The following is an 18,340-nucleotide window of genomic DNA, read 5'->3' on the forward strand; positions in this document are numbered from 1 at the left end:
GATCTCCAGCAGCGTGACTGGGAATCCATGTGAAGTTTAAGGGTGCAGAAAACGAACAAAAGTGTCTTCAAGAGGGGAGTTTCCTTCCTTTGATGGGAAAGGAAACCTAGAGTTGATTTCACTATATAATAGGCAAATCTCCAGTCTGTTCTACTTTTTCGGCTCCCTTTTCGGTTTGGTTTTGCTTTATAAAGCAACGAGGAAAGTAAACCAACCCTCAGCCATTGCAAGCTGTAAACACCTAAGCAGCACTCGGCTCCTTGGAAAAGCGACTCCAGAAATGGGTTCGGGGGAGGAGGGAGGAGGTAAGTTCCGGCCTCCTATGAGGGCTGCCTTTGTTTTGTTGGACGGCCTGGCTGAGCCAATGAGCGCGCGCCGGGAGGAGTGTCGGGCTCGCGGGGGAGGGGAGGCCAGAGCCGAGTGTGCGGAGCCGAGATTGCTCGCAGTCAGGAGGGTGGCGGTCGGCGCGGCTGCTGCAAGGTCTCGCTGCGTCCGGAGGAAGCGCGGAAGGAGGGAGACGATCGATCGGCTGACGGGTCGATCGCTGGATGGCTCGCTCATAGATCTGGACCTCGCTCATCCGCTTTGTGTCTTTTTCTTTCTTTCTCCCTTTCCATGATGCCGCCCTGGCTCGCCTCTGCCCCCGCTCGCGTGTGGCCTGGCGGCCTCTTCCCACCGTGGGCTTGATTCGAAGGAGGAAGAAGAGGAAGCGCGGAGGCCCGCCCGCTTGCTCATGCAGCAGCCCCGCCGCCCCGCCGCCGGAGTCCCGAGGAGCTGCATGGACGGGTATGGGGAGAGCGGCCCCTTCCTGCGCCAGCGCCGCCTCCGCCGCCAGGGCTGAGGTGCAGCAGCGGCCGCGGCGCCGCCGTCCTCGCCCGCGCCCCCCGCCTCTGCCCGCCCTTGTTCTGCTCTTCAGCCTCGGGCTGCTCCTGCATACAGGTACCACGGTCGCTGCCGCCGCCGCCTCGGGTGGGTGGGTAAGGGGGACTTCTGTAGGGTCGCTACTAAAGTGGACTGGGTGGGTGGGTGGGAGGGACTCCACAGTCACACGCGCCTCTTCGCGAGAGGTCGCATGGTGGCTCTCGCTTTTTTAACGGAACTTGCGGGCGAGTCTGAACATCTTGATCGCGACGTCCCTTCCCTAGGTGTAAGTCGATGATTTCATTTCCCGGATGGGGGAGCGTTTTCAGCTCATAAGGAGAGTGCTTGGCGCAAGGAGGAGAAAAGCGGGGAGGGAGCGTTTTGGCTAACCGCAAGCCACCTGGAGCGTAGAGACGGGCGGATCGCGCCTTGCTGCAGGCACGTCGGATTCTCGGACTCACTCCTAAAACTCTAGTTCCTTGTGCAGAGCTCTTGCTTGCAGCCCGGAGGAATCTGACTCACGCGAGTGCGCCCCCCATCTCCTTTCCTCCCTTCCTTTTTTGTTTGTTTAAATAGTCTCCTAACCTCCCATCCAGCAAAGTGGAGTGGAAGGGCGCGGAGTTGGCCGCGCTCGGGGCGGGGGGGCTGCTGTGTCTGGGTGAGTTTGATTGGCAAAGCTCCCGCCCTGCCATGGTGTTTACTAAGTCAGCGCCGAGATCAGGTTTCTCCTCTTCTCGCCGCCGCCGCCTCGGTGGGGCAGGAAGAGCCTTGGCGCTCGTAATCTGCAGCTGGCGTTGAAGGATCTTGGGAGGAGAAGGCGAGGCGATCTCGGTGAAAAGTCATCGCTCTCTCCCCTCCGCTTCCCCCTCCTCTCAGCTTCACGGGCTGAACTTGACGACCGATCTGTTTGCAAGGCCGGAATTCCTTTAAAAATTCTTTTATTTTTCATTTTGGAACCTGTGCTCTGGTACAACTTGATGAGGCTTGCCCTTCCTGTCTTGTTTCTGCATGATTCCGTTTTCCATCAGCTGGGAGCGATTCATCATTGTAGTGCTACCCATACTTAAGTGGGAGTAAGGCCCAATGAATTCAGCGATGCTTACTTCTGAGGAGGCATGCATAAGGTTGCACTGTAAAAACAACTTTGGTGTTTGTTGGCAGAAAACAGCTTTCATTAATAGCAAATTTTGGTACAACAAGGGGGGTACGGCTTCTATGCCCTTAACTTTTCTACAGTGGTTAGGAACTAAGCAAGTAAAGGTGCATATTTAGACAGAAAAACAATCTACCATTCCCAGTATCTCCAAGCCTGCTATGATAGCAGGGCAGTACTGTGAGTTACACAACCCTATTTTGCACTAAAACTTTTTCTTTTCATGTAGTTGCATGCTCTTCACCTTTCAATTATTTCATTACATTTTTATCCTGTCTTTTTTATCTAACAAGTAAAAGATCTTGGAGCTCTTAAAGGCAGAAGAATTTTGCTAGAAAAAAATATAGTTACCAATCCAGTAAAAAAACTACATTAAAATCAGTAGGATTTAAGACTGGGTATTAGGCTATATACAGATTTTAAAACTTGGAATTAAGTCTCCCAACCATATGCCTGGTACAAACCTAGAACTGGGATATGAGGCTCAGTGGTAAGCAATACAGCAGCCCTTTTCAACTGTTCACTCTCCAGATGTGCCCTAGGCTAGTTATTTGTGAGGGATGTGACCTCAGCACATCTGTTGGGGACCTGATTGGGGAAGTCCGCTATATAGGCATGTTTAATGAAGATTTTGATTTGTGCAAAAGGGTTAAGTTTGTTACTGCAGTCCCTAACCTGGTACCTTACAGATTTTTGGGGCTATAGCTTCCAGCATTTCTCACTACTGGACCTGCTGGCTGAGGCTGATGGGGGTTGTATTCCAACACACCTGAAGGGCACCAGTTTGAGGAAGAGTGTCCTATAGTAAAATATTGTTTGGGTTAGAATTTTGTTGCAACCTCTACACAATTCAAATTAAAAATGATTTGGCATAATTGGCAAATAGAATACCTCTTGTCATAGTTTTGAAAAGTAGAATGCAAAGGTAGTTAACAATTATCCATGCCCAGTAGTACTACCGTGACCTCAATGCATGCCCTAAATCTTTGGAACTAGGACAAGCTATAGCCTAATAAAAGACAGGTCTCTCTTACTGGTCAAACGAGTTATTTACAGAAACAACTTGGCTTATCCCTTTTGTTTGTCAAACTGAATGTCCTTTGCTATTTTTAAATGTATTTGAATCACAGAATCAAAGCATCATTTTTTTGTTTGCTCGATTCTGGTTGAGTTCAGGTAGGACTGACATTCTGGTTTAAGCCAGTAAAAGTTTGTTAGGTTGTTTGGTATGTTTGAAGAGGGAAAATTTTGATGTTAACTTTGATTTAGACACCCAGTTTTATCATAAACAAATCAGTCTGCTTATGATAACATTGACTCAATAGACAGTTAACCTGCCAGACTGATAAGTGCTCTACATGTAAAAGAATTTGAAACATGGTAAGAAAGTAATAGGCTGATAGTGAATTCTTTCTTACAAAACAGAATGTGGAGGGTACCCTTTAGTTAACCTAGGAATATAGGCACTTTCTTGGTTCCTTGTGCACAATTCAACCCTTGCCGCCTGACCATTTCCCCACCTTCATTGTAACACCCCCATAGTTTAGGTACTGTCAAGCTGGTGTACTCAGCATGTCTGAGTTCCTGTAGGGCTAATTACCATACAGCCTGTCCCTTTGGGTATGCTTATTAATAAATATTCTGCTTTATGGGCAGGAAGGAAAAATGCTCAATGACAACTTCAGTAGCAACAGAACAGTGATTGAATTATACAGAGGGCGCTTAATAATATATAATAGCTCCACACCCTGATTTCCTACCATCTAGCCAAAGCAGATATACCAGCATGCACATACAGTAGTTAATAGCAGCTCTGCCATTAAGTAGAGTTCAAGGGAGATTTCAACTAATGTTCCATACCCTATTTCAATTTTGAGAGTGGGTGTTAAAGATTCAGTCCCTTTCAACTTTAACATTTGGCTAGATTTCTTTGTTCATATGAAGTCAAGATGGCAGAATGAGGTATAATATATTCAAACTGATGTGGTATGTAAGTTGCCCCACTCAAACAGACCTTTTTAGCTAAGTGTGGCTTGTGATATTTGAGTAACACCTGTTATGCACCTAGTCATAACTTGTATCCCCCATTTTTTATTTAGAGAAGTTCTCAAAGAGGCCCTTCTTTAGTGGGGGGTGTTTTGTGGCAGAATTTTGCAAGGGATTCTGCCAGATGTGTTTGCCATGCAGATGGCTAGACATATGTTCTATTATACCCAGATGGCTTACTTCCTTACTTGTGCAGCTTTAAAACTTCTGTGTCTCTGAATAGCAAGTGAAATTAATAGGAATATTGGACTTCAGAGGAACAGGGACTAGCTTAGCTGAAATTGGCTATTTTGTATTGCTTTCCCTGTGAATTTATTTTCCTTTTTTATTTGCCTTTATTTATATATTGTTTATGGTAGATTAAAACTATATAGTACACTGGAATGCTAAATAATACACTGTTTTTGATACTTAATACAATTGGACTAGTTATCTTAATTTCGCTTGGGACATTCAAAGCAGGGTTGAATCACCTTGACATCAGTCTGTAGGGATAATGGGTATAGTTTTGATATGAACAGTAATTCTTAGTTAGCAGCCTCTGTTGAGCAATCTTATCAATCTTATCCACTCAGGCTGGGAAACATGGGCCTTTTGGATGCTGGACTCTAGTTCTCATCAGTCCCATTCATCCTGGCCAGTAGTGAAGGATGATGTGAATAGCAATTTGTCAACATTTGAAGGGCCACAGTGTCCCTGGGCTTGCCCTGTTCATTACTTGAAAGATGAATTGCATGCAGCTTAGTTCAGAGTAACAGGCTAAAGCTCTAGGTACTACATTAACTTTCCAGGAAATGGGTGAAGAATCAATTCTAAGAGAAAATGTATAGTATTGAGCTATTGGTATATTTTCTCCTTTTCCTTGCACTGTAACCAGACGCCTAGATTTACTTTAATCTGCTAGGCCAGGCCAGGCCTTGCTCTTGCATAATAAAGTCCAGGACCAGAACTCATTATTTTCAAAGTGTTACCCTCTACTACCATCATCACAACCATTCTTTTAGAAGTTAGAGATTTCTCTGAAGGAGACATTTGATTTTTAAAATGGTCTATTTCTTTGTTCACTCTAAAAGTAATGAAACAGACCAACCTATAAATCCTAATAGAGAACATGAAGCTGCTAATACAGTCTTGTCTTCTCTGTGGAACACTTTAAACAAACAAAACCTTTATGTCATATGGTACCCTTATTAAGGTTTTTATTCCCTTGTGCATGTTCATGTTAATCTGAGTTTGAAAGCAACTGCCACTGCATTCAGGTGTCCATGGCAACCAGCTAATTAAGTGGGGGAAATGAATGCAGGAGTTGGATCAAGAGCCAGGGGGATTCGAAGAAAAGCTGCATTTAAAATAGATTTTGTTGTTTTGTTGCTTTCTCCATTTACATCAGTTGCAGATGCTTCTGTTCTCATGGGTAGCGCAACCTGGCTGTTCATCTTGATATTGTGATCAGTTTGTAAGTTACTAACTAACATAAATACAACTGGGTGTTCACGCTTGTAAATATATTTACAGCAACCCCCAATGAGTGCAAAACTCATCTCTTGCGAAGGTGTTGCATGCATCACGTGCAATGTCATCAGACTGCCTATTGCGCAAACTTAGTCCCGATATGCCTTTGCCCATTTTTTCTGGCCCAAGAGGCTACAGCTTCCAGAAAACATTCATACTTAAGAGGACAAAACAGCTTATGGTCCATCTTGGAGATGTCCCAGTGTGACCTGAAGTAAAGTTGTGCTATGCAGTTTAAAATACCTCTTGCGGATTGAACATATACTTAATACAGATGCAAATTTCCTTATAATAGCTTGTTTCCACAGCAATGTAATTAATACTGTTTAGAAAAAACAGGGTAGCTTTGATATATGAAATGATGCTTCAGATCCTTCAGAACTTTATTCTGGCCAGAATGTTGAAGAGTATGACAAAAGAAAGGTTCGGAAATATTTGGGACAGTATTCGTATGCTGGGGAGTGAGCATGTAAAAAACTAGATGAGTATTCCTAGAACATAGATCCTCATTGATTGATTGATTGATTGATTTTTCTATCAAAACTGAAAAAATTACCTGGGAAACCAATAAGCATGCTGCTACTCCGCCCAGCAAGGAAGCTGAAAGCAATGGAGAAGAGATAATGGCATTTTGCCCCCATCATATGTTTGCTGTGCATGCATAAACTAGCTTTAAGGTTTCGTAAGCTGTCAGCACAAATCTCTCAAGTTGTGAGTGTCAAATATACGGCAGAGGATAAATCCCTGGTATGGAATATTTCTTTATTACCAAGTAGGTTTTTGTATATATTGTGCACACAGGGCATCACATTTGGGTAAGTTACCAAAAACACTTTGGGTGTTTTTAATAGTTTCATCAGTGGGTGGCAGTGAGCTGAATACTTGGCAGCTTGGTTTGGTTTTCAAATGAGTACTGACATGCTCTTAGAAGGATATAGGGACAGAATTCAGCTATTGTTCCCGTTTTAAGTGGGATAGATATTCCATGAACATCGAATGGTGAACAGAGACCCCTTCTTAACTCCACCACTGAAATTAGTAGGATCAGCACTTGCCTTTTGGATCTACTACATCCTGCTGCTCTTGGTTATCTTTAGAACAATGGGTTTTAAAACCCGTATTACCAGCCTTCTGTAGGACTTTTCTGCCTTTACATTTTCTCATTTCTTCTGTGCAATGTGACCATTCATCTTCCTTCCTTCCCCTGCCCTCTTCTTTTAATTCTGAACACAAATCTTGAATCTGCGAACAAGAGTCATTGGAAGTATATTGTAAAGTAACATGAAAGTCAGCCCTCAAATGTCCAAAAACCAAGCCAAGAATGCATACTCTTTATCATAACCAGTTAAACCTTAAGTGCAGATAGGACATTTATGGCCTTTGTTCTTTTAAGTTTATGCATACCTTATTTTTGCCCATGAGCCCCTGTTAGAATACAGGGTAAGAATATCAATTTTGTAAGTTATTGCACCCAAGAATGTTGTTAGGATGTTAAATTCCAAGGGCTTATTTAGAAAGGGCAAATCCTTTCTGAAGGCCCCCCTTTCCTCCCTTGCTTCCTTGTTCTGTGTGGGACTTACCCATTTCTTTTACTTTAACTTGCCCATGCTACTTTTTATTTCTCATGTTACCTCCCACCTTTCCTCCATGGTGTTTCAAGGTGATGTATGTGATTCCCTTCACATTTTCTCCACAGTATCCCTGTGAGGAGGTTAGAAAGGAGGCTCGTCCCAGGCCTGGTCTTAATATGCTAACCTGACATAAGCAACCTTGTGCTCTACAGGTGTTTTGGACTACAACTCCCATAATTTCCAAGCATTTGCCATGGCTGTTTGGGACTGCTGAGAGTTTTAGTTTTAGTTCAAAGTAGAGGCAGGAGATTTCTGCTGTATCCACCTTACCACAGTAGCTGAAACAAAGACCTCTTTCTTTCTGAATCAAGGGTAGTATTAGGTATGGGCACTGTTTCTTCTCTCCCCATCCAAATCTCTTTCCTTTTTGGAGAATCTCATTCTTTTAAAATGAATGAATCAGCTGATGTCCTTATTAAAGTTCATTGGTTTTTTTTTTTTTTTTGGAAGAATCTTTGATGTCCCTTCCTTCTTTCCTTGTCTATGCCTACATTTGTCTTTTCAGGTTGCAACATCACCTTTTGGCAGACTAGCATTCTGCACTTCTGCAGCCTTTGGTGTAGAACCAATGCTGTGCTGTGCTACAGAATAGACTTACTCACCCAGCACCTTCCAGTAGAGTTGGATTACAACTCCCATAATTCCCAGTCAGCATGACTGTTGAGGGGAGCTGTCCTGCAGCATACCTGGGGAGACTGCCCTTTGCTCTTATGTAGCTAAATGACAAAGCAATACTGCAGAACAGAAAAGATGGATCCCCAGTTACAGCTCAACACAAGACACAGTGGACTTTACAGAACTGCACTGAAACAATATACAGTATGAAATATGTCTGTTAACATAATAATTGCTTCTGTACTCTTAACTGATATTCCACCTTTTTCCTGCAAGGAGACCAAGTCAGCTGACAATCCTCCTCCCCATCTTCATATTATCATCAGCCTAACCTACCCTGTGAGGTAGGTTAGGCTGAGAGTCAGTGATTGGCCCAAAGTCACCCAGTGAGCTTCATGGCGAAGTGGGGACCAAAACTTGCATCTCTCCAGTCCCAGGCCACCACTGTAGCCACTCTCACACCAGTGCGCACACATCATTTCCCTGAAGTACAGAGCAAGAATATGAGTTGGCTTTTCCCATCATCCTCTCTGTTGGTGGATCTTCTATGCATTAAGAGGCTGTCTTATACCAAGTCAGGCCATTGGTCTATCCGCTCCAGTCTTGTCAGCACTGACCAGCAGGTGTCCTCCAGCAGTTTGGGCAGGATTCTTTCCTAGCCCTACCTGCAGATGTGGTACATTGCAGCCCATCTCAGGATCATACAAAGCATTTGCTCTGTTGTGCAGAGCTGTGGCCTCTCTTATCATAGAAGACAAGCATAGTTCTAAGAAGTGGAACTCTGCCAACCATTGGCTCCCATGTTGGCTCATCTGCATGCCCTGGATATGTGTGCTAAGAGTATAATGGGTGAAGTGGTCCTAAGTGCACACACTGGCATTGTGTATTGGGTTGAGTCTAGCAGGATTCTCCAGAAGTATGTGGTTTCGGTGGGGTTCCTTTTAGGATTCTGGAGAAGTATGTGGTTTCGGTGGGGTTCCTTTTAGGATTCTGGAGAAGTATGTGGTTTCAGTGGGGTTTCTTGTAAGAACATCGTGCTTTTCTCTGCAGTGCTCACGTAAGACCAGAAAGGGTTGACATTGGAGTATGAAGCCCTTCTTTCTAGAAGCTAGGCATTCATGATGTAGTGTGAGGCCAGTCAAGTCTGGGTTCTTTCTTTAATTCTTCCATCGCCTTTTTTTTTTTTTTTACTGTGTAAGTTGAATTATATATTTACCACCTGCCTTCCATATCCTCATATCTCCCTCAGGCTACCAGGCATAGCTGCAGCATGTGGGTTTTTTAATAGGTAACAAATATTCAGTGTGTTGTTTCAAATAATTATGCGCCTGATTGGGGTGGATGGGGGAGGCCAAATAAAGTTGCATCTTTCTTTAAAGAAAGCAAAATATTCAGGTTTCAGCCAGGAAGGAAATCAAGCTAGGTTTGGGGGCCTGTATTCCCTCTTCCTTGGCAAAATGTAACTTTTATGAATCTGTGCAGTTTGTGTATATGCATAGTATCTCTGCACAAGCACAGAAACTTGCAAATCATTTCTTTTTCTTTAGACTTTAAGAATTCTACAACCGCCACCATTTTTGAGTTGCGGAAAAATCTGGGAGGCAGGATCTTTCTTGTTCTCCTTCTCCCCTGCTGTTCCTCTTTCTCAGATTCCTGCTTTTTCTCTCAGTCCTCCTCCTCGTAATCTAAATGCAATTTTATAGCCTTGAACCCCCTTTCCAGTTATTTTCAGATTTCCCATTCTTTTGTAAGCAACACTTCAGTTTTTCAAATCTGCATTTCGGAAGCAGAATAAAGATACTGATTCTCCAAACCCCTCAAATGCTTGCTTCTAATTGTAGAAGTTAGGATTTCTTGCACTAAAAAGTTTTTACTTTCTTATATAGGGTTTGGGGAAAGAGGGATTTCTGCACAGCATTACTTACGAAGACACAACCTTTACTTTTTAAATTAAAAGAAAAAAATTATGATGCATTTGTATGTAGTCTTACGGTGCGGTTTTTAAAAGCAATTTATTCTCTGGAAATTAGACACTGCAATAGAGATTCTTCCCCCCCCCCCCAAAAAAAAAAAAAAAAACCCTACCCAACAAAGCTGCAAATCACTTTTGGCTGCAATCCCAAGGATACTTATCTGGAAATTAGTCTCAAATTATATGTGGTGGGAAATTTGTTTCAATCAAACACATAGAGGATCATGCTGCAAATAAGTCATCTTAGTTACTGGCCCTCTGCCAAGTTAAAGGGTTTATTCAGGAATAAGTTCTATTGGAATCAGTGGCACTTACTTCTGAGTAAACATGGACAGGGTAGAACTGACAGCATGCCTTCCTGGCAGGGTTGGGTAATCTTGGGCAGTCTGGGACCCAGTTTCTAGTTTCTGAACTGACCCAGAGGCCACACTGCTACCAGTAGTTAAAAGGGGAGAAAAAACCTACCTAAATGCTCAGCAAGTTGCCACAGAAACTAGTTCTAAAACAAGCTAGAATCAATACTTGTGGGTCTCCGTGGGTCATGCCAAATGTTGGTGGTAAGCAGCTGATTTATTTATTGACACTGCACTGCTGAATTTCCATGGGGTGCTGGTGGCAGGGGTCAAAGTCACAGGGGTCCTTGTGTTGCCCACCTCTACTTCATAGAATAGAAAATGGCCTCTTAGTAAGACTTCTGCCCATATATTTTATTTGAGTCTGAAGTCTTGGGCTATTTTTAGGTATTGTGTATTCTTTATTTTTCATGTCCTAGAAAATTATGCCAAATGTTAATGGTTCTTCCTCTGTTTTCCTCCTCAGCTGATTGCCAGCTGCAAACCCCCTGTCGCATCCAGAAGTGCACCACGGATTTTGTCTCGCTGACTTCGCATTTAACCTCTTCCATTGATGGCTTTGATTTGGAGTTCTGCAAAGCCCTGCGTGCCTATTCTGCCTGCACCTACCGCAATTCCAAAGTCTGCCGAGGAAACCTGGTCTATCATTCTGCTGTACTGGGCATCAGTGATCTCATGAGCCAGAGAAACTGCTCCAAGGATGGCCCAACGTCCTCCACTAACCCTGAAGTTACCCATGACCCATGTAATTACATTGGCCGCCAAGGAGCCAGAGAACACCGAGGAGGAGAGCAGACACCTCCCACTTACTTTTTCTGTGGCTTGTTTGGAGATCCCCACCTACGGACTTTTAAGGATCACTTTCAGACATGCAAAGTGGAAGGGGCCTGGCCTCTCATCGACAACAACTACTTGTCAGTGCAAGTGACGAACGTGCCAGTGGTCCCAGGATCCAGTGCTACTGCAACAAATAAGGTATGTAGGGCCCGGTGTGTTCAGAACTTATTTCCAAAGCAAGTGTGGCATTTAAAAAATGTAAAACAATGTAAAGGTTTATTTTCAATTTATTTTTAAGAAGGGCAATGGTCTTTGAGAACAATTCATAAGTGAGATGAGCTTGTGTCTTACTCGTTTCTGTAAGGCATGTGCATGATTGATCATGGTTAGATTGCTTCTTCTAGCTCATTTCAAACAGTTGCTCCTAGATAGCTTAATTGTTCACCGGACTGAGTTTTCATGGTGGGCTTCCATGTTTTTTGGTGAAGAAACAGAGCTGTTACTTGAATGCCACATAATGAATTTTGTATTTCAGATACTGCTGTTGGAATGGTTCATGGTGGGTATGCCCAAGGCACGATCTGTGGGCACTGTCTGTTAGGCCATCTTCTGGTACAACTTGGAATGGGATGGAAGAGGCATCATCAGGAAGCTGCAGGGCAGACAGAGAACAAATGTGGCAGCAGTTGTTTAGTTAGCTTGTAGTGGTGCTTGGTCAAGGGAAAATGGCAAAGCATGGCCAAAGATGCATGATCAAGAGATGAGTTTATGACACAGCAGAAAGAGCTGGCTGGTAAGGAGTGAACATAGCATCTACGCTTAACTCTTACGGGGGTTCTTTTGATCCTATGTCATGTAGCCAAGAAACATTGGATAGAGATTTGAGAGAGACAGCTGAGCTATGATGGGGAAGGGATGGTGTAAATGAACCTGCATAAAAGACAAGGTTCTACAGAAAATGAAGAAATATGTGGTTGGGAATTACTTTTATTGATGGTTTTCAAGCTGCTATTGTGTTCCAAGTTACATTATCCTTCATATAGTCTTGTTGAGTTGCCAAATCCCATGTATGCTGTCTTTTTATTGATATTAATTTAGTTCTGTTTATATTGTACACTATCGAGAGAGCCCGATGGGCTATGGGGCAGTTTATAAATGCAATAATAAATAAAAATAAAAAATGAATTAGATGGAACTGCATAATGAGTGAAATGCGTTTATCAGGTTATGGTATCTTCAGAGGTGCTGAACCTCTTTAAGCCTGAAGGTCAACTTTCATTTTAGAGAAGTTCTTGAGAACCATATTCTAGTGGTGAGGGGGGCTGAAGGCATAAGGGGACGGAACCAAATTTGCCAGCATAGTCTTGTTTAACGCTCTTAAATACAAAACTCTTAAATAAGAGGCAATTCAACCTTTCAGAATGAGGCAAACTGCACAAAAGCCAGAGAACCATCAAATAGTTTATAGCCGAGGCAAGGGAAGTGGGATGGGGGAAGAGGATTTGGACATCTGGGAAAACTTGGAGGCTGAGGCTCTGCACCCCCACAGAAATTAAATAAGGGGTGGACAGGAAGGAGATAGTACTCTGCTGGGAGACACTAATTATTGATAGACCACTTGGTGCTTGCTGGTTTGAAGAGATTATTTTAGAGAGTACTTACTATAAGAAGCACACTTTGGCATGGTAAACAACTTATGTTAGAGTATATACTTGAGAATACAGAAGAGATCAGTTATGCTTTAACTGATAAGAGATGATGAACATGTCCACTTGCTTTGTAAATTGATCATGGGCAGGTAGATTCTAGTTCTTTAAAAGGTAGATTATACAATACTGAGGTCAGCCTACCATGGGCTAAACAGCACTTATATATTTATTTATTAGATGTATACCCTGCCTCTTTTCCTACAAAGAACTCAGAGCAGTTTACATCATTCTCCTCTTCCTCCTCTCAGTCTTAGCCCCACAACAACAACCCTGTGAGTTAGATTGGGCTGAGAGTCTGTGACTGCCCCAAATTCATCCATTTAGTTTCATGGCTAAACAGGTAGAACCCAAATCTCCTTAGTCCCAAACCCACACTCTTAACCACTACACTACACTACACTACACTGACTTTCTCACTTCTGGCCATTCACTTCATTTATGTGAGTCATGCCTAAAGAACTAGACCAAATCGTATCAGTTTACTGAATCTAGTTTCCATGTCACGACACCCCATAGGTGGTTGTGAATGAAGCAGGAGTAAGTTCTTGCCACCTGATTGCACCTGTTGCAGTCCAGCATGGCTAAACAACCTGGGGAAGTTCTGTCCCTGGTTTGTGACATCTGAATCCAGAATTGCAGGTTGTTGAAGGGAGACAACCTGGGTGCTAACTCTGGGGTGGCTTTCCCTCACCATTCTGGGTTTGGACATCAGGATAAAAGAGGGATGAGGTGGTTTTCCTCTGTGGAAGCATGCAGCCTACCCTAGGTAGTCATGAAATGAAAGCTGGGCTATTGTGTTTAAGGAATCATAGCTTTTCGGCTGACGCTTACATTGATGGTTAAGTTCTCAAGTTATGCTTCCTACTAGAAGTCCAAAACCTGGGACATTTTTTAACATCGTAACTCTCATCAAATATTACAGTTCACATCAAATATCAGTTTACAATATTACAATTACAGAAGCTTCCAGTTCTCTAATTTCAGTCCTGTTTCCCACTATAGGGTAGTGTTAGGAACCCAAATAGCTGTGTTCTAGCCAAAATTTGCTACTTCGCAAGTAATGATTGTAAGGAAGGTAAAGAGGCTTTCTTGGACTGATATATAACTTGGGTGCACTTCAGTATTTAAGGTGTACCTGTAAAATTTTATAAGTTCACAGTGAAATACAGATACACTGTAAAACATGTGTTTGCACGCTTGAATAGTATATGCTTTTTGCAATGATTAGCAAGACAGGAATGGCTGCTGCTTGATGAGTACCTGACCCATCGTGACCCCATGGAAAACATTCCTCCAGGCCTTCCTGTCCTTCACCATCCCCTGGAGTCCACTCAAGTTCACACCAACTGCTTCAGTGACTCCATCTAGCCACCTCATCCTCTGCCGTCCCCTTCTTCTTTTGCCATCTATTGTTCCCAGCATTAGACTCCTCCAGTGAGTCCTTCCTTCTCATTAGGTGGCCAAAGTATTTGAGTTTCATCTTCAGCATCAGGTCTTCTAAAGAGCAGTTGGGGTTGATCTCCTCTAAGACTGACTGGTTTGATCGCCTTGTGGTCCAAGGGACTCGCAGGAGTCTTCTCCAGCACCACAATTCAAAGGCCTCAATTCTTCAGCACTCAGCCTTCCTTATGGTCCAGCTTTCACATCCATACATTGCAACTGGGAAAACCATAGGCTTGACTATATGCAACTAACAACAACGTTTGAAGTAACCTTCAAATATTACACTTTCCCGCCTTCTGAAGCCTGTCCATTCTACAGAGAACATAATTTCTTGTCCAAGATCCCATGATGCGTTTTACTCCTTAGAGAATCTGGACTTTTGGTGGACTTGGGAGAAAGGAAGATAAGTGTTTATCTTTAAACATGAAAACTGATGGCCTTGCAGGATGAAGTTTTCTCACTATAAAGCCATTTTTATTATCCTTTTCTTAAGATGTTTTGGGCTGGTCACTCAGCAAATGGCAAATCATTTTTATTCTGACATTTCAGCACAACACTTGTTCTCTTGGTGAATGAATAGAAATGTTTGAGAGGGACCTGTCAGATATTGGTGTGGGTGCTCTTCCATGTGCTGTGTTCTCTTTGTTACATATGTGGCTTTAAAGCCAGTCTTTCTTCCTTTCCCTAGCCCACAAGCCTATGAAAAGTGCTGTGTTCAACACCGATTCTTTTAACAGCAAAAATAGCAACCAAAAAGTGCCATTACTGAAGTTAAGATAGAATTGATCCAAACTGTCTTTCCGTGTGCACAACAAGGTTAAATAAGCAGACAGATTTAATGGGGGGTGTAAAGAGACTTTGACTGTAGGATGTCTCAGAAAGGTTTCTTGGCACTGTTGATTCTATTGGAAGCTTTGAAGGCCTTGAGGTTTTGCTGCCACTGCCAGGCAATTAAGCTTTTATCAGAACACCTTTGTGGGAATTCAGGCACTGTTCTGCTGCCATGGCAGGTCTGCATGAATTATGTTTGAAAGCCTGAATGCATCATTGGAAACCCTTGACTTCAGTGCTTAATTTTTTCATTTTTTAAGATCCAAGATATGAAAGTCTTTTACCTTCTGGGGATATTTTCACACATTTAGCAATTTTTTCATGGATAAACCTTCCACCACTTTGAGGGAAACCTTGAAACTGCCATAATGATAAAAAAGAAAAGCGATTTTTTTAAAGCTACCAAACTGTAGTTTTGTTACCTTTTTAAGCAAGTCTTCAAAATGCGAACCCACATATCTGAGTTCTTTCTTAGTATAGATTTCTCATAAGAGAATAGGATTGGGCTAGACGCCATTCTGGATTGAGATTAGGGAAGACAAAGTCAGTGATTTTTAAACTCACCAAAATTTTTGAAAGTTACATCAAAACTTTCAGTTGGCTCATGCTTTCCCTTTTTTGACTCAGCTGAATGGAAAAATGAACACCTCTGTGGGTCTTTTTCTCCATTGACCAAAGTACTTTTTTTCTGGAAAAATGTACTTTTTAAAAGACATCTTTTAAAATAAAGATTTTTCAAATACAGTTGCAAATTTTAGGATTTAGGAACAGTTTGTGCAAAGTGCTCTTGTTTGTATTTGGAATTATAAATGGTTCATGTTTGCACAAATTGCAAACAGAAACAAAATGCTTGTATTTTCCTTGCTGGAATAAATATGTCTTTTTTTGGGTTTGAGCCTTAGGATATTAACAGTGTTTCTTCTATGGTTAAAAGCAGCAGCATGCTTGCAGTGCTGTCCAAGGTGAAAGCATTTATGGCTGCAGTGTTACCCTTCCTTTCCCATGGATAGGATTCCACTGCACATTTCATTCTGCTAGACTGTCTCAAGGAGGGCAATGCAACTTAACTTTCAGAAACAATACAATATTCCATGCTATAGACTAAAATGTGTTCATTTGTCTCCCAGTGTGCATCTATGGTGGGCTTAGAAAGTAAGAAGGAGACAGTAAGTAGAAGCATTGCTGTTTGAAAGTAAAAAGAAAGTATGGGTATTCCCTGGCACTTCTACCCCCACAGATATAATTAAATAGCTTGCTCTTTTTATTAAAAACAAGAAAACTTCTCAACACAATGCAGTGATGGTGTAGAAAGAACTCGGGGGAATGTGTCTGCACTAGTGTTAGATTTATCAGTGTGGGTTTTACTGCAGTAGCTGAGCTGAACACTGACTATATTTCCCCTTATGCTGGATTTTTGTTATGCCCACATAAGTCTTTCAGTGGTCAGGGGACAGGCTTTGCAAGGGATCTGCCCAATTACTCATCTTCCTGAAGGAGTTGTTGAAGTATAATTCAGAGCAAAGTTCTGTGCAGTACTACAAGTACATTTTGTAACATTTTTCTTTAACATCCTGTCCTGGCAAGATGTTAGCTTCACGCCCTGTTGCCTGGACTATTAACTTGGTTAGACTGAAGAACTTAGGTGTGTGCTTGTTTCTTTTCATGGTGAAGATGTACAGAGATCAATCTGCAGTTCCTGTAAGCTTCCTACAAGATGGGAGTAGCCTGTAGCAATCTAGAGGAGTGTAATCTTCTGCTCATTTAAGGAGAGAAGCACCTACTCCTCCCAGCATTCCACAGCCAGCCATGCTGGTTGGTGAAAGTTGGAGTTCTTTTCCCACTGTAAACATGCATAGGATTATGTACAAAGTAGGTCTTGCATAAAAGTCGGCCTTAACCGTGCTCTTGTTGGATACCTTTCTCTTTCTGGCTGTTACACTCCAACACTGTAATTGGCTATTCTTCTGTCCCTTATGTTGAAGTAATTGTTTTGTTTTTCTGGACATGTTTCCAGGAACATGGGAAGTGGTTTCTTGTTAGCCCTTTTGTGTATTTGCTCTTTTGTATATGAATAGTAAGGATAGCCAGATTATTGGTGTAAATGAGGTTCTTAATTTCTGCTGGGTTTTAGATGAAGAACTTTGTATCAAGAATAATTTGTGGAGGTAAGCATAAATGCCATCACCCACAGACCTGGTTTGGATGGTCATTTGAAGGCTCCATCCAGGATTGGCAACATTTAATCATAGTTTCTTGTTGCATCTGCACCAAGGATTCATTGTTACCACAATCAGAATAAACCAGGATTTTTAACCAACTTCAGAGAGAGAGAGTGGGAATATGGCTGCATTGAGGTGGCAGTATATAAATCAGAGGCATCAAATGTATTTCAGGATGGGGCCGGATTCCATCACAGAGATGCTCTCATGGATGAACATCAGTACTAATTGGGTTCAAAAGCAAAGAGGATATCATCAAACACGAAAAATACCAGCATGTTTTAGCTTACAGTTTTTGCTCCTGGTAACTGAGCCTTAGGAGTGACATTTAAACCTTGTAGAATGGAGGAAAAGATATGCAAAAGCTAGCATATGAAAGCACTGAAACTAGGAAACCACCAAACCAGTTAGTGGTTGGAAGATCAGCTGGTGGTTGATGGAAAGAGGGCATGGCTATTCTGAAGAACCCATGTAGACTGGATTTAACCTCCAGGTCTGAGGTTCTGTACCCTGATATAAATGGTACGCATAAGATTGTGGTCTGTTCTGATCTTGGTAACTATCATTTAGGAACATAGAAAGGTGCCTTACACAGAATCAGACCACCGGTCCATCCAGCTGAGCATTCTCCTCACTTGCTGGAGCAACTCTTCAAGGTTTGAATCAGAAATCTTTCCAAGACCTACTTGGAAGATGTTGGGGCCAAAACAGTTTATAGTGAGGAGCAGTGGATGTTACAGCAGTAAGATCTGGAGGGCCACACATATCCCACCCTTACGGTTCAAGAAAATGGAGAGTAAGTTTCTTAAAATGAGCTCAAAAGGTTGGGAGAGAAATGCATTCAGTCTGTAGAATACAGGTTGCATATCTCTGTAATAAAGATTCTGTGCAAGTCCCGCCTGCTGTGCTATTTCTGATTTAGTATACTACCTATCTTGGAATTCTTACATAATTTATTGGTTATTCAAGTGACAATTTTAAGCAGGCTCATAGGACTTTTTCTACCCCATGTAGGGTAAATGTCTCTCCAGTTTGGCTACAGTGATTCAGGTGGTTCTAGTATCCCAGTTCTCTAAAAAGCAGCGTTCCAACAGCTTTTGTTGGACAAAAACAGATGATTGGAATGACCCTGGGGCAAAGTGATTTTTCTTTGAACTGAAAACTCTCAGCTGGAACATGTTTAATAATTGACGTGGCAGACTTCTGTTGGCAAATGGA

The 18,340-nt window shown here is 42.4% G+C and overlaps 1 protein-coding gene across 1 annotated transcript in view; it reads left to right on the top strand.

The window, feature by feature from the left end:
• The window catches only part of RGMB (repulsive guidance molecule BMP co-receptor b), a 39,793-nt gene that overhangs the window by 5,615 nt on the left and 15,838 nt on the right, over positions 1–18,340 (top strand). Inside the window, exons 2-3 of the mRNA XM_044446722.1 lie at positions 695–939; positions 10,610–11,118. Of these exons, the coding sequence (XP_044302657.1) occupies positions 695–939; positions 10,610–11,118 (754 nt within the window). The remainder of the gene's footprint in view (positions 1–694; positions 940–10,609; positions 11,119–18,340) is intronic.

This window comes from Varanus komodoensis, unplaced genomic scaffold, assembly GCF_004798865.1.
Source record: "Varanus komodoensis strain SLA01 unplaced genomic scaffold, ASM479886v1 scaffold5, whole genome shotgun sequence".
NCBI lineage: Eukaryota > Metazoa > Chordata > Lepidosauria > Squamata > Varanidae > Varanus > Varanus komodoensis.